Here is a 16,007-nt window from a genome sequence, read left to right as displayed (position 1 = left end):
TAGAGTCAGTTAAAATGCCAAAGAAATCACTAGAGAAATGTGACCTCTTTTTTTCCCCCTGCCAGGTAGAATCTTCAGCCCTACTAGTTTATAACAGTCTAAGATTGAAGAGAAAAATCCTGTACTGAAGCTACAATTTTCAATATATTCAGACCAAAGAAAGCCCCTAAACCCTTGACATTAGAGAGGGTTAAGGACAGTCGTGCTGACATTCAGTAGTCCAGATGTACCTTTTGAAATCAGCGGAGGTATTTCAGGGTTCCAGAGACATGTTATTAGCACAAGTTGCTGAAAATGTTTTTCTTCCTTAGCGAGTATTAGAAACCAAAGCAGTCATACCTGTACCTGTATATATGTGTAAACTATACTATACCTGGAGGCATGGAGCAGTCCGCATTGAAAATGTCCTCTGTTCTACCTCCAATGACCATGTTTCAATGTGTGGTGTCTAATCTTCCAAGATGTGCGCAGCTCTCCGCCGACGTAGCACTGTTTTCAGCAACACTGTGCACTCGCTGGGTTTGTGCAACTGTAAGTGTTGTTTCACGTGTTGTGCTTTTCTCTCCCTCTCCTGCCGCTGTCCTCGCTCCATCAGAGAGAGCCGCAGGCCTCTGCTGCCGTCTCGTAGTTCCCTGTCATAAAGGGATGCCAAGGCTTACCGATCTGTCTGTCAAAACCAAAGATGTCTGGGAAATCCCTCGAGAATCCCTGCAGTTGATCAAGAGACTGGGAAATGGGCAGTTTGGGGAAGTATGGATGGGTATGCTGAGACTCAATTATTCTATTACTAGCTTTCTCGTTTGGGAAGTCCCAAACAGCGAAGATGGAAGGTGAAAATAAAGACTTTATGACCAGGGAGAAGGCTTAAGTTACTCATAGTAGAGAATTATACATTTGATTTTGATTTCAAAATTCCAGAATTTCTAGAAGAGAGATAGTGGTCAAGATTGGCAGATGGCTCAAATTATGCCGTTATATGAATCTCAATTCATAAGCCAGAAAACAGTGCAAGGAATGTTCCAGCTTGCACAAATGCCTTGCCCTTCCTTTACAACTGCAAACGTTTGCCCAGTGAACTCAGTGTTGCCCTAAAGGGTAAGTCACCTTCCATCTTCCCTAGTGCATGCATGATAACGGATTATAAGGATTGTGTTTTCTTTATTAATTCCCTTTCCTGTAGAGAAAGCTGATGGTTTGTGTTTTAACTTAACTGTGATTGCATCAAGTTGTACCCCACAAACTTCTGGATTGGCTAAAGATGCTTGGGAAGTTGCACGTGGTTCATTGTCTCTGGAGAAGAAGCTGGGTCAGGGGTGTTTCGCTGAAGTGTGGCTTGGTAAGGCAGAGGGCACATTTCATTTTGGCTACTTCTCAAGGCCAATTAAAAGGACAGTCTGAACAAACACACACACACAGTCACTGGGACCAAGACACTTAACCTGAAGCTAGACAGATGCAGGCCATCTAGATTTTGAGAATACGGCGATACCTTGCTGTGCTCTTCTATACTTCTTCATATGGTTGGTGAAGCAGACGCACATAGAAGAAACACCAATACAATAAGTGTCTGTTGTTTCCTCTTCCTGAGACATAGGAAGGTAAGATACTATAGATGGGTTACTATAGGGAAAGACCATGGGCTTTTATGCTCAGTGGGCCAGGGTTTGAATCATTACTAGCTGATTAACCATATCCAAGGGGCTCATTTAACCTCCTTGAGCCTCAGTTTCCTCGTCTGTAGAATTGGAATGATACCTACTTCATAGGATTGAGGATCACATAGGACAATATATTTAGAGTCCTTGCACGCAGTTCGTGCTCAGTAGGCACACATACTTCTCTTAATTCGGTTGTCATGTCATTCATTGATGAGGCTGACTGCACTGGGCCCGTCCCACCGCTTTTATAACACCCTTTGGGTCATTTACAGCTTTGCTTGGAGAAAATCCATGGGTTTGGTGCCACCCAAAGACATCTGTCAGTGAGGCAGTGTTGGTGCTTATGGAATCTACCTTCTTTCTTAGGTTCAGTTAAAACAATATGGATAGGTACCTGTTTTTACATTGTAGCTGTAGGTGTGCAGGGGTGGTCAGCATTAAAAGATTTAGTACAGTGAAAGCACTTGGAACAGAGCCTGGCAAAGAATAAATATTACATAGATATGGGTGTAGCGATAAGGTTAGAGATAGACATTCAAACATACACCTATATGTGCTGTGTATGTATAAGCTACTATATAATAAGTGCTCTCATTTTTCGAGTCCACATTATTGTGTCTCTCTCCGTACTTTAACTCAAGTATCATAAAATATCTTCATGTAGCCCTCCTCTCCCTCATCTGCCCAATTTATAATTGAAGTTGTGGGTGCCAAGAATTTCAATTCAGTCATTTATACCATCAGGAAGAATTGGACATTCTACAAAATTTTGTTTTCAAATTTTATGATTATCAACTTTAAATCATTATACCACATTATTAAGAATTTGTTGCCCACTGAGCATAAAACATTATGTCGTGGTAGTTCGGGATCAGGATGGAATGCCAGTGAGAGTAACTGGGTTGTTATTAGACAGGAAAATCTCTATTTAAAATTTTGGGATGCTGGGGCGCCTGGGTGGCACAGTCGGTTAAGCGTCCGACTTCAGCCAGGTCACCGTCTTGCGGTCCGCGAGTTCGAGCCCCGCGTCGGGCTGTGGGCTGACGGCTCGGAGCCTGGAGCCTGTTTCCGATTCTGTGTCTCCCTCTCTCTCTGCCCCTCCCCCGTTCATGCTCTGTCTCTCTCTGTCCCAAAAATAAATAAACGTTGAAAAAAAAAATTAAAATTTTGGGATGCTAATAGCACTCAAATAGCAAAGACCACTTCCAGATTATCAGATTTTCCATTTATATTTAGTGGTCAGATATTTTATAAGGTTTGAATGAACTCTTTTTTAAGCCACTGTTCTTTCATGACTTAGATGTTTGTAAGCTTCATGTTGTAATCGTATGAACCATGTTTTGAACAGGGTAACAAAAGTTTACAGAAATATTTAATTCTGAAGTCAATTACATTAAATATGAAAATGAATCTTCATTTAAACCAGCTCTCTTTTCCAAACAGAAAAAGCACGCTCTAACTTAGCAGATTTTTCTGTTTCCCTTAGAGTTTTAATCCGAAGTTGTAGGACTAATAACAGAATACACATAGAACCTGGATTTTTGTTTTTTTAATTTCGCAGCTGAAAGAGATTCAAAAGATAATCCATTTCTACTCCTATATTCTACAGATGAGGCAACAAATGATCATAAACCAGGCCTGTCTCTGTATCTACTTGACTTTCTCCACCTGTGAAGCCTAAATATTTCTGTTCCCTCTTAGCTGCTGTTTGATTTTTTCAGTCCGATAGAGGCTGTCGCTCTTGTGGCTGACCTGAGGAGTTGTCCTTACCTGGTTGAAGTTTGGGGCAAGTAGACCGTGAGCTTCTTGCCAGTGCCCATTGGCATACTTGTAATCTCACTTATATATCAGCTGTTCAAGGTCTCTGTCAAGTAGCTCACCCACCGCACACGGTGGAAAGTCGAAAGGTAACTTCCAGACTTCCTCGGTGTGTTGCCGTCTTTTTTTAAATGGCACCCTTCATACAACAGAACTATCCTAGTTTCTTCCATGCTTGCTCTACTGTCTAAGGGATAGCGGTGGGATAGCCAGGCCTGTTCTAACCTTTGAACCTTCAGCCTTGTTAAAGAAGCATCCAAAACTTTGGGTACCAATTTGTAATCACATGCGCGAGCTAGAAAAGGAAAGTGGCATGTATCAAAATCAGAAAAAAGTTAAAAGAATTACAAACCGTAACACAGCTATAAGTAAACTCATGTTTCCCGTTGAAGATATTGGACAGAGTCCTTATTACTTTCGCTTGTCTTCGTTCAACAAAAAAGGATATTAAGTTTTTCTAAGTTAAAATCTAACCTTATGCAAGTAGCTGTTGATTTAAAAGCTTTTTTATTTTCCCATCAAAAGAGGATCCTCGGTTTGACTTAATGTTGTGGGATGTGTGCAGGTACCTGGAATGGAAACACAAAAGTAGCCATAAAGACTCTTAAACCAGGCACAATGTCCCCCGAGTCGTTCCTTGAGGAGGCACAGATCATGAAGAAGTTGAAACATGACAAGTTGGTCCAGCTCTACGCAGTGGTGTCCGAGGAGCCCATCTACATTGTCACCGAGTACATGAATAAAGGTCAGGCCCCACCTCGCGGTTGACCCACAGGGGTTATTTCGGGGAGGGAGATGGAGGTGCCTGCCTGCTTTTGTTCTGCTTTCTGCATGAGTCTGGCATTCCTGTCAGGAAGCACAAATCATGTGCTCGTTAATGAAAGCATTGTTAGAACAGACCATGACCTTGAGTTTGCCCCCCAGATCCTTATGAAATGCAACACCTTTTGCACGCTGCACATGTCAGGAGTCCCAGCTCCTCTCCATAATTAAAGCATTCATATTTAATACCCGGGGTGATCTGGAGGGCTATGATCATTTGCTGCTACTTTGAATGCCATGGCTTGTGCTAAATTTCCTTTTTCAGGGCTGAACAGTTAGTATCGGACACCGGTCTCTGGGCTCAGCTTAGTCTCCATCTTCTCAGCACCTTTTCTTTCCCAGTTCTCTTCTTAAACATCAGACGAAGAAAGACGTGCTTTTAAAGAGCCCGTTTTATTTTCATTCTTTCTCTGCCTCTTTCTAATCAAAGCACTATTGCCAAGGATAAGGCCCAGAATCACTTTGTTTTGGAAAAATAGACAAACCAAACAAGAAACGGCCTTAAAAGGTAATATGTTGTACATGAGGGGGCACCAGCATAATTTTTCCTGTCCGTATACTTTCTTTTTAAATACACTTGGAAATTTTTTTCCCTGGCAGATTGTTTGTCCCTTGTATCCAGGGTTATTTGGTAAATAACTTTGTGATTAAAGCATGGAAACAGTCACCGATGACCATCATGAGCCTCCATCCAGCCTCGGCACATGATTGTTTCCACCCTGGTGTTGGTCCTGAGCTCCCTAGGCTGTTATCACAGTGGCTCTGAAGCTTCAGCTGTTTTGTTTCCGATATCTTCAAGGCCTGGCTGGCCATGATTTAAAAAGGGGAGCTAACTGCCCCACCCTGTATTCCTCAGATATTCTTTTCTTGATTTAAAATCTGTAAATAAGCGAGGCCAATGATTCTCAAACCTTACTGTGTATCAGAATCATTTAGGGGTATTCTTTTTTTTTTTTTTTTTTCTTTTTATAGGCTTTAGTCTTTGTTTTTTAATTTCAACTTGTTTTATTTTTTATTTTTTTAATTTACATCCAAAGTAGCATACAGTGAAACAATGATTTCAGGAGTAGATTCCTTAGTGCCCCTTACCCATTTAGCCCATCCCCCCTCCCACAACCCCTCCAGTAACCCTCAATTTGTTCTCCATATTTATGAGTCTCTTCTGTTTTGTCCCCTCCCTGTTTTTATATTATTTTTGTTTCCCTTCCCTTATGTTCATCTGTTTTGTCTCTTAAAGTCCTCATGTGAGTGAAATCATATGATTTTTGTCTTTCTCTGACTAATTTCACTTAGCATAATACCCTCCAGTTCCAGCCCCGTAGTTGCAAATGGCAGGATTTCATTCTTTCTTATTGCCAAGTAGTATTCCATTGTTTATGTAAACCACATCTTCTTTACCATTCATCAGTTGATGGACATTTGGGCTCTTTGCATACTTTGGCTATTGTTGATAGCGCTGCTGTAAACATGGGGGTGCTTGTGTCCCCTCAAAACAGCACACCTGCATCCCTTGGATAGATGCCTAGTAGTGCAATTGCTGGGTCGTAGGGTAGTTCTATTTTTAGTTTTTTGAGGAACCTCCATACTGTTTTCCAGAGTGGCTGCACCAGCTTGCATTCCCAAGGGGTATTCTTAAAATACAGCTTTCTGGGCCCGCCTCCAGAGTCTCTGATTCTGGTTCTAGGGTGGGGCCTGAGAGCTTGCATTTCTAACAAATTCCCTAAGGGAAGCTCTTCCTGCTGGTCCCAGGACCACACTTTGGGAGCCACTTGGCCTGGGTGGCATTTTCCTTATGTCACTCCTTCATTCAGGGCTGATGGGAGATGAGGCTAAAGTGGTCAGCTCCTCATATGTCCTTCTTTATGACATAAAGAGAATTGCATCCCATTTCTTGTAGGTTTGTCAGATTTTTGTTGTCCTTAGAAATGGAGTCACTATTGTTTGTTTCTGAAAGATAAAACTGCTACCTTTCAAAGAACAGAATTTTTTCTAGCCTTTTTTTTTTTTAATAAGTCTTTTCTTCATTGATGGCATTCATTCAATCACCTCATTATTTCTAATAAGAAAACCAAACCCAACCCTTTGTCAGGCATTTTTATCTTTCAAAGTAAATTGAAATGGTTTTCTCTTTTGTTCATAGGAAGTTTACTTGATTTCTTAAAAGATGGGGAAGGAAGAGCTCTGAAATTACCAAATCTTGTGGATATGGCCGCACAGGTAGGCCGCATGGTCCCTTGGTTCCTGCCTCAGGTTTACTGCCACATCAGTACGAGTCGTGGGGTAACGTGTCCTGTTCATCGGTTTCCACAGGTTGCTGCAGGAATGGCTTACATCGAGCGCATGAATTATATCCACAGGGATCTGCGGTCAGCAAACATCCTAGTGGGGAACGGACTCATATGCAAGATTGCTGACTTTGGACTAGCCAGATTGATTGAAGACAATGAGTACACAGCACGACAAGGTGGGCACTTAAATAGGAGGGCTTGTGACCTCAGCCTCGAGAACAGGAGCTTCTTCAGGACCTTTCCTCTCCCCTTCCCTTCCTTTCCTCCAGAAAATACTTGAAATGGCCTTCTTTGGCCAAGTGCTTTCTTCTTAACCTGGCGGGAATCTGACAGCTTTGCAGATGGGAGACTGTGGTGGGTCCAGTAGATGGACAAATGTTGCTTTTTGGTGAATGAATGTCCTCTAATGTGGTCTTCCTGACTCATGCTACCCTCATCACAGTGTCCAGGCCTGGGACGCTTTGCCTTTGGAGAAAGAGGGCTGTGGAAGGCCAAAAGAGAAGTCAAATAATAGCGCATCATTCCATCAGAGTTTCAGCAGAATGAAGAAAGCACGCTCATTGGAGACTTGAATAAAGGAGTTCTTTATAAAGGCATGGGCAGAGTTAGGAAAGCCAACAAGGCAGGAGGTGATATCCCAGAGGTAGCAACAGCCACGGACCTGACCCGAGGCCAGAAGGGCAGTGGGGAAGGGAATAGGCAGGCACCAGAGCTAAGAACCAGAGGCCACCTTTGGCAGACAGAGGCCAGGCACGGATCAGGGGCTTCATACCTTAGCTCCTCCTCCAGAGATCCTGCCAAACCCAGCAAGAAGCCAGAGGTCAGGGGAGCCCACTGATGGGTCCAGCTGGGTCCAGAGCAGGGAGAAGAGCAGAAGGGGGATCATGTAGCAAGAGGACAGAAAATAGCGGCGTCTCCTAAGCAGCCCCACCTCCTCTAAATCATCTCCCTCCATTCTCCCTCCTCCACAGATTTGTAGAAATTAGACTCTAGATTAAATACATCCCAAACGAGCAACCACTCCAGTGGGGAGCTTTTGGGATGCTTTTTAGAGCACCAGATGCCAGGGAGGGAATTCCCAGGGTTATTTTTGATCTTCCTGGATCTGCACACAGCAGTCAACAGGTAAATGTATGAAACTGAGTGTGCCGTTTGCAGTCGAATGTAGGCTCCTCATGTAGAATATAATGTTCACGTCTGAAGGAAATGGGTAGCCTTCATGACTGTTGTTTTTAACCAAACCTAGGCATTCTGAGCAGGGCTGAGCGGTGACTGGAATATATTACAGGGCAGTGCTTTCTACTGGGTTTTGTAAGAGCCACCTTGGAATTCCTGTCCTTTCTTTCTAAATTCTGTCATTTCATGCCAGTTCTTCCCTCCTTTTATCATTCTCAAGTGACGAGGAAAACAGTTAAACTGAGACCCTGGCTGGTGCAGATACTGTCCAAGTGCTCAATTCCATGTTGGTCAGACAGCTCGGCTATTTGAATTTCCCCAACACATGGCAGTTCCTGTCCTGGAGCCAAACGCCCACACAGGGAGCATGTCCACACATTACGCACACGCATGAGCACGCACACACTCCTGTGGGGCCAGACGGCGGGCCACGTCCCTAATCAGAGGCACACGGGCAGCTATGATTGGCACTGGCAGTCCAGAGAGAAATGTGAACATGATTTTGAGTCCGCGTGAGCTGAGAGGGTCTGCAGTGCCACTGGGGTCTGAGACCTGGCCCTAAATGAGAGATTTCACCCTGAGGCAAACCCTTCAGATCCCAATTCACAGACCCAGAAGGAGGGGGAGCAGGTGAAGGTTTGGGGACATGAATATTTGATTTAGGAAGGGGTGAGATTGGAGCTGGTCTTGGCAATCCATCATGTAAGCGTCCTTGCCTGTGTGAGTAGAGTCCTGGTGCCGACTGGGGTAGTCCAGGATTTGATTCTCCCCTTCTCCCACACTCTGGACTCCACGGAATTTGTGGTTACAAATCCGCGCCTTGAACCATCCACAAACGAGAAGGCTGCAGGGCAGAAACTGAAGATGTTCATGGAGGTGCTGTTGACAAGGCTGAATGTTTAGTTCATGGATTGGGGTCCGGTCCTCTGGCTGTGGCCCAGGTGACTGGCGCCATAGGGGAAGGCGTGTGAGAGCCCCTCACTGGTTTCCCTGACCGCATGCTTCCACCATGGAGCAGGGCCACGGGTGGCCACCCTCAGTCCTGGGCATCAAGTCCCACCCTCCTCCCCACTCAGCTGTCTGTCCACTTCTGGTGGCTTCCTCACCCCCCACCATCAGTTTCCCAGCTGCTGTCCTGACGCCTTTCAGATCAGCTTCATACCCTTTGTACCGTGTTTCCTCTGCTTAACTTCCAAATGGTCCCACCCTTCCCTCTTAAAATTCTTTTTGTTTCTCTCTTCCCTTTCACAAATATTTACCTATCCATGACAAACACTGGAAAGAGATGAGTAAGGAGAAGTAAATGAAGTGGAGAACTGAACTTGGAGAAAGACACAAAGGTTGGGAGCTCCAGCATTTACAAGGAGGATACAAGAATGCTGTCCTGCAGCAGAAGGAAAGGAAGGAGCTGGGGCGCTTACCTACCGAGAGCCAGGCCTGAGAGGGTAAATGTGAGGAGCGGGGAAGGAAATGATAGACTCCGAGGGGTTAAGTAACTTGTACAAAGTCACACAGCTAGTACAAGGGCAGAGGCAGGATTTGAATCCAGGTGTGGCCGGCACCATTGCATCCCTCTTAAGCTACACCAGTGGCCTCTTACCAAGACAGTGATTTAAAAACAAAAAATAAAAATTGAGGTTAGTCATACGCCCCTTTTTCTCTTTATGGGAAAGTTTTTAAGGGGCACTTTCTAATGTGCATGTGTGAGGGAGTTTGAAAGAGCTTCATTTTCCAGTTCTGGGACAGCCCAGCTGTTTATAAAATTCCTCCCGCGGGTCTGCCCTGCCCCGGCCTCTTAACGAGACAGAAAGGCCTGGTATGTATCTGCTAGTGTGCTCTACAGATGGCATGCGTGCTGCGTGCTGAAGTTTCTGCTGGGGATTAATCAGCTCCTCCAGACAGCTGGGCCATGTGCCTGATAATATTTACAAGTCGGGTTTTATGATACCCAGAGGCCACGGTCAGGCTAAAGCTTGATTATGGAAGTGTGGGCCACGTTCAGAAGCAAGTGCCCAACACAGGTATTTTGGGACTGTGAGTGACAGTTGTTTTTCAACACCATTGTGGGTTTCCCATCTACGGGCACACAAATGTCTGATACCATCCCCCCCTGCCCTGGGTAGATGCGGTGACATTTCCCAGGGCACAAGTAGAGTTGAAATTTGGACATGTGTTAAACAGCCCTCCCTGTGTTCCTTTCCTCCTGCCACCCCCTACCCCACTGGACTGTAAGCAGAAGCCCCTGTCGGGGAGAAGGTCAAGACCAGGGTCAGAGCCTGTGAGGGTGGTCCCCTGTCAACAGCACTCTAGAGGCAGCTAGAAATTATTTGTTATCGCTCATTCTCTTGCCTGTACGCCTCCCTCAATCCCAGCACATCTTCTTTAGTCATAAACTCATTGCTAAATTGTATCCAATCAGGGTCTCCAAGTAATGCCAGCATTAATTATTTGAATGCCTTGTCTGGGAAAGGGACTTTGCTAGGAGCTCCTGACCTAAGGAAGCCTGAGACTGCACCGGGGCGGTCTGCAAGCGTGCAAAGGGACACACACGAGTGGCGCTGAAGCCACATAGAACCATGGCCTGCCAGCCTCGGGGCCTTGGCCAAGTTATTTAACTTTCCCACACCTCAGTTTGCTTAAAGTGGAAATACATTTTACCTGCTTTGCGCTTTAATTTTTGCCAAGATACCTAACAACAAGACATGTGACGTGGTTAGCACGGTGCCCAGCACATGGCAAGTGATATATAAATACTGCTGTTATTGTGTCCTGTACAAGACTAAGTCCTTGGGGAATAAAAATACACGCAAGAATGGACTGCAGACATAATGGAAAGGCTCAGACGCTGTTCTGATAAGGGAGAGGGGAGGCAAAGAGAATTCCCATGTAGTCAGATGCAAGTATCGCGAGAACAGAATGGCCAGCAACAGAAATGAGCGAGTCAGAAGAAGAACTCATTTCCAGAGGAAAGAGGGTGAGTTTGGTTTCAGATTTGTTGAGCTTGAGGAGGTTGTGGTTGGTGCATCCAAGCTCGGTGTGCAAGCCCTCACCCAGTACCACTGCCGTGGGTCCTCGCCTCCAGGCACGTGCCCCCGTTCCCTCCTGTCAGCTTACCCCCACCTGCACCCTCACCTGAGGTCCTATGTCAGCCACCTCCCTACCCCAGCACTGCTGCAGAGCCAGTCCAGCCCTGCCTGTGCCACGGACACCGCACCCTAAGGGTCCACTGTCTGGATGTTGTCCTCACACATCCACACCTCGCCTCCAAGAACCACCAGCATGGACGGCTGTCACCAAGCCTTGCTTTCCAAAACCCACAGCCCCTGCAACCATCAGTTCCTTCAAAGCTCACACAAACAGGAAGCAGTGGGAGAATTCTTGATAGACTGCCTTCTTGATAAGCTTTCAGGAAGCTCAGTGCTGACTAGTGTTGACTTAAACCTAGCAAGTTCAGATAGACTTGGCTTGTGTGTAAGCATGACTTGTTTGGGGGGACACTTATTTGTTACTGAGCCGTAATATACATAACACTAAAATGAAGAGATCTGTAGGGCACAACTTAGTAAATTTTTACATATGTATATGCCCCTGAAACCACCCACAGATGAAGGTACAGAATGCTGCCAGCACCTAAAGACCACCTCATCCCCCATCCAGCCAGTAGTCACCTGCAGAGGTAGCCATTGTTTGTACTTCTGTCACCAGCCATTCGTTCTGCTTATAATTGAACTTCATATAAGCGAATCATACAGTATTACCCTTTTGTGTCTGGCTTCTTTCCCATCATTCTGTTAAACAAATATATCAGTTTATCTGTTCTACTGGTATTTCTCATTTGGTACCATTATGAATTCTGCTGTGGTTAGTGGGCATATGTCCTCCTGTCTCTTGGATATATCCCAGGACTAGAACTGTTACCCTTAAGGCAAGCCTGTGGTTAGCATTTATAAATACCACCCAGCGTATTTTGTGGGTGTATCTTTAAAGGTACAACGCATGGTTACTGTGTTATTTGCTGGTGGTATACTTCCCTCTGGGCTACTGAGGGAGCCTGGTAAGACTGAGGAACCTGGGTTAGAAGTTAGGAGGCCTCGGGGTGCCTGGGTGGCTCAGTCAGTTAAGCGTCCGACTTCGCCTCAGGTCATGATCTCACCATTCAAGAGTTCGAGCCCTGTGTTGGGCTCTGTGCTGCCAGCTCAGAGCCTGGAGTCTGCCTCGGATTCTATCTGTCTGTCTGTCTGTCTCTCTCTCTCTAAAAAATAAACATTTAAAAAATTAAATTAAAAAAAAAGTTATGAGGAAGTTATGAGGCCTGGATCTGAATGAGCTCTGTCACTTACAAGTTTGGTGTTCCCAGACAAATCATTTAACCTTTCTGAGCCTCAGTTTTAGCATCTGTGAAATGGTGATAATGAAAATAATTACCTCACATAATTAGTGTGAGGATTAAATGGGCTGTCTATAAAAGCTCTTTGCGGGTTGTGGAATATAAAAGCCATTCTTATGACCCAAACTTTTCATGTTTGATGTATATTTTCCTTGAAAAGTATCTTTTTTTTTTCTTGCCTAAAAACTTTTTTTAGGAAAAAGACTGCTAGTAATCAATAAAGAAGAATCAATCTTCTAAGAGAAAAAAAAATTAGTTCCTTATTTTATAAGCCAGCTCTGTCTAGGCAGTCAGCACTTAGCATCACCTACATGCCCCAAGGGCCCCCACCGACTTTCCTTTTTCTCCTATTTGCCTTCTCTGCTGAGAACTGTCCCTGCCTCCATGCTGCCTCTGTTGTTTTTAATCTTGTCAAACCTGAGTATCTGATGGGCATTCTCCGCAGTGTCTCGGATGGTTGTGTTTGCATGTGCATGTGCACACACATACATGGACAAGCACTGTTGTGGCAATTCTCCCAAGTACCTATGGACCCAGTGTTGCTGCTTCCTTGTAGAGGTGATTTGGCCCAAAGAACAGCGCAGAGCAGTAGTAGGTATTTAATAGATACTCGTGTACAAGAGTGAAAATAGCCCAAATCACTGTCACCATTCCACACTCCTCACATGCTCTCCTGCTCTCTGAGAACCGGTCACGGCTCTCTGGAAATCAGATCCTGTGGTGACAGCAGGACGCTCCGGAGAGGATGGTTTGCTACACTAGCACTCCCTGCACAGATTGTCTTTGGGGTAATAGGAACCACCAGAATTTTGAGCTAGATGGTCTGTGTTCAGATCCGGGCTCTGCCATTTCCTGCTCGTGGATTTTTGCATAAGCTCTAGCCTCAGTGAGCCTCAGCTTTCACATCCTGAAGTCGGGTTGGTATTGGTCACCTTTCAGGAGGTCATGAGAATTAGAGAAGAATAGAGAAGAAGCTGTTATTATTCACTCCTTCCTGCTGCTCCTGGAAGCACTTAGCTTTATGTCTTTCTGGATAGCCAGACCGATTTCCTTCTACACACACACACACACACACACACACACACACGCCCTCCCAAAGATAGGAGGAACTGGATTGTTAAGAGCACAACGAATGTTGGGGCACCTGGGTGGCTCAGTCGGTTGAACATCCAACTCTCGATTTGGGCTCAGGTCATGATCCCGGGGTCCTGGGATGGAGCCCCGTGTGGGGTTCTGCGCTGAGTGTGGAGCCTGCTTAAGATTCTCTCTCTCTCTCTCTCTCTCTCTCTCTCTCTCTCTCTCTCTCTCTCATTCTCTCCCTCACTCCCTCCCAACCTCCCTCTCTGTCTGCTCCTCCCCAGCTTGCACTGTCTAAAATTAAAAAACAAAACAAAACAAAACACATAGCCCATGAAATCAAATTGATGTTGGTGTGAATCCTAGCATTGCTGCTAATTAACTGTAAACCTTGACAAGTTACCTAACCTCTCTAAGCCTTTATTCCCTCCTCTGAAAACAGGGATAATAATAGTTATCTACATCACAGAATTGTATGGCTTAATACATAAAAAGCACTTAGCACAAAGCAAAATGCTAAGCTGATAGTTGTATAGTTGTAGTTATTAGTAGTGATAGTAATATCACTACTATTGATCCAGTGGGTTGATAGTAGCTGTTTGTGTGTGTGTGTGTGTGTGTGTGTGTGTGTGTGTGTGTCTGCCCCTCCCTCCCTCCGTCCTCCTCATACCCACCCCTCACTCAGGCACACATATCACATGCAGCACACACACCCACTTGATGTTTCCCTAACCGCTCCCAGCCAGGTCGCCTGCCTATTTAGCCCTCTCCTCTCCTGATTTGAATCATCACAAAGACAAGAATACGGAATTGCTCCGTGTCTTGGTTTTTTGTGTTGTTTTTTTTTAAGGTGTAAGTTAATGACAGGATCATTGTTGAGGAAGCTAATGTCAAGGCAATTTAATCTTTGGATCTTTGGGATGTATGTAGAAACCGGGGCTTTCGTGACTTTGTGTAAGACATGCTGTGAGTTTAGGTTTGTGTATTAAATAGAAGAAGAAAAATGCGTCTGTTCAAATGCTCCCAGTATTGCGGGTTTAAGTTGAATAGATTATTATCTGGAGGAAAATTCACATATAAATTAGACTGCGAAGAATTCATAATTGTTGCAGTTTTCATGTTAATTATTTCATGTTAAAAAATTGTTACTGCATAAATTAACACATTCTTTCATGGTGAACATATTTTAGAAAGATTTGTTACTTTAATAACTCTTTGTGTATTAGAAATCCCAGATGCCTGTACTAATTAAATATAATCAGATTTTGGATTCAAAAAGCACAGTAGCCATTTAACACAAACAAGGAGGCAGCTAGGTTGACAAACACAGTCAGGAAGAAGCAGATCCCGGTTTCTTTCAAATTTTGAATTTCACAATTCAGAACTGTGAATTCAATTTCTGTCCTTCCTTTGTATCACAATGACTGGGGATTATCAGACTCAGAACACCAGCTTTCCAGCTCAAGGGCTCCTGCAGAATTATTAATCAGCTTCATCTGAGGCCTCTGTAATCCAGTGGCACATGAAGGCTGATCTCGCCATGAGATGCCCTCCCTCTGCCCCCGTCGGCACATGCGTTTCTTGTTCTCCGTCAACAACAGCACTGCAATTCCCACACAGTGTGCCGTGACCTGAACGGCAAATGTCAGGGAAGGGGAGGTGGGCGGGGAACCCTTTTAATCACTGAATTTAATCTAATTCTTCCCAGACGAGAGGAGCAAACCATCCTTTGACGAAAAGCAAACCCTTTCCAAAGCAGCCATTGTTTTAAGGACTGAGCAGGAAACTTGTTTGTTTGGACTGACCCTCCCGCCCCCGCCCCCCCCCCCCCCCCCCCCGGAGTTTACGGGCTGTCCCGAGGGGCTGTCTGGGGAGAGCCTGGGGCACCTCCGGGCTGAACGTCCGGCCCTCAGCCGGGTCAGAGCCAGCCCTCCCCGCCGAGCCCCCCCACCCCGCACCCCTGCTGCCTGCACCGAGCCGGTTCTGCCTAGTTTGGTACATTTCTGTCACTAGGCAGAAAAGCGCCTTCATTTGTATTCTGCCGCTTACAGCCTAGGGCTTCCGAGGCATTTCCGAGAGGGGTGCTTTGTTTATCTGCGGAGCCACCGTGGGTCATTCTGCCCGGGAAAGGGAGACGGATCTGACCGTCCATTTTCCTCGTAGAAAGGACTTGCGGAAAGCCAAAGATTACAGTGAAAAGAAAGGCACTTTAACGCACCCTTGGCTACCCCGGACTCTCCTTCAAGATTAAAACTGCAGGAAGGGGGTGCTCTCACTCCTTCTACTCCCTGACAGTCCCGGGGGGGGGGGGGGGGGGGGGGGGGCGGGGTTCAGATGGTACCGCGATAGGCCCTGATCACTGAGCCCGCTCCCCTCAATATCTGTCCTCGTTCTCCACACTGGGCAGTCACGTGTTGTATTCCGTGTGGGTGTCTTCCCCTTTGTGCTGTCTTGGGCAGAGCAATTTGGCGGTTGTTTCTGAATGGTCAAGAGCATGTCCTTAGTCTCTGCATCCCACGTTTCTTAGTAATCAGCAAGAAGGAAGCAGATGGTCACCCTCTGTGATTTTAAAGTGTGTAAATAGGAACTGCAGACTGCCATCAAACATCAAAAATGTCACTTGGCTTCCTCATCTTGCTTTGCTGGCAGAAGGAACTCCTTCATTTGCATCATCTGGATAATCAGGGACGGGCAGTGCAGATGAAAACTGCCCCACATTGTGAAGCCTCCGTTTCTTCCCGCTGAAGGAAGGCACACAGCCTTTGCAGCAATGATGTCAGA

At 45.5% G+C, this 16,007-nt stretch overlaps 1 protein-coding gene across 7 annotated transcripts in view; it reads left to right on the top strand.

Moving 5' to 3' along the window:
* FYN (FYN proto-oncogene, Src family tyrosine kinase) overlaps positions 1–16,007 on the top strand; it is a 215,170-nt gene that overhangs the window by 175,280 nt on the left and 23,883 nt on the right. For 5 of the 7 annotated variants that reach the window (XM_047858140.1, XM_047858139.1, XM_047858141.1 and 2 more), the window contains 4 exons: positions 596–760; positions 4,042–4,221; positions 6,439–6,515; positions 6,609–6,762. In XM_047858140.1, the coding sequence (XP_047714096.1) occupies positions 596–760; positions 4,042–4,221; positions 6,439–6,515; positions 6,609–6,762 (576 nt within the window). Of the gene's footprint in view, positions 1–595; positions 761–1,180; positions 1,337–4,041; positions 4,222–6,438; positions 6,516–6,608; positions 6,763–16,007 lie in introns of all 7 variants that reach the window. The other 2 variants (XM_047858144.1, XM_047858145.1) reach the window with 2 other exon arrangements.

The sequence above is a fragment of the Prionailurus viverrinus genome, chromosome B2, assembly GCF_022837055.1.
Source record: "Prionailurus viverrinus isolate Anna chromosome B2, UM_Priviv_1.0, whole genome shotgun sequence".
Taxonomy (NCBI): domain Eukaryota; kingdom Metazoa; phylum Chordata; class Mammalia; order Carnivora; family Felidae; genus Prionailurus; species Prionailurus viverrinus.
Note: the sequence above shows the minus strand (reverse complement) of the source record. Positions and strands in the feature narration are given on the sequence as shown.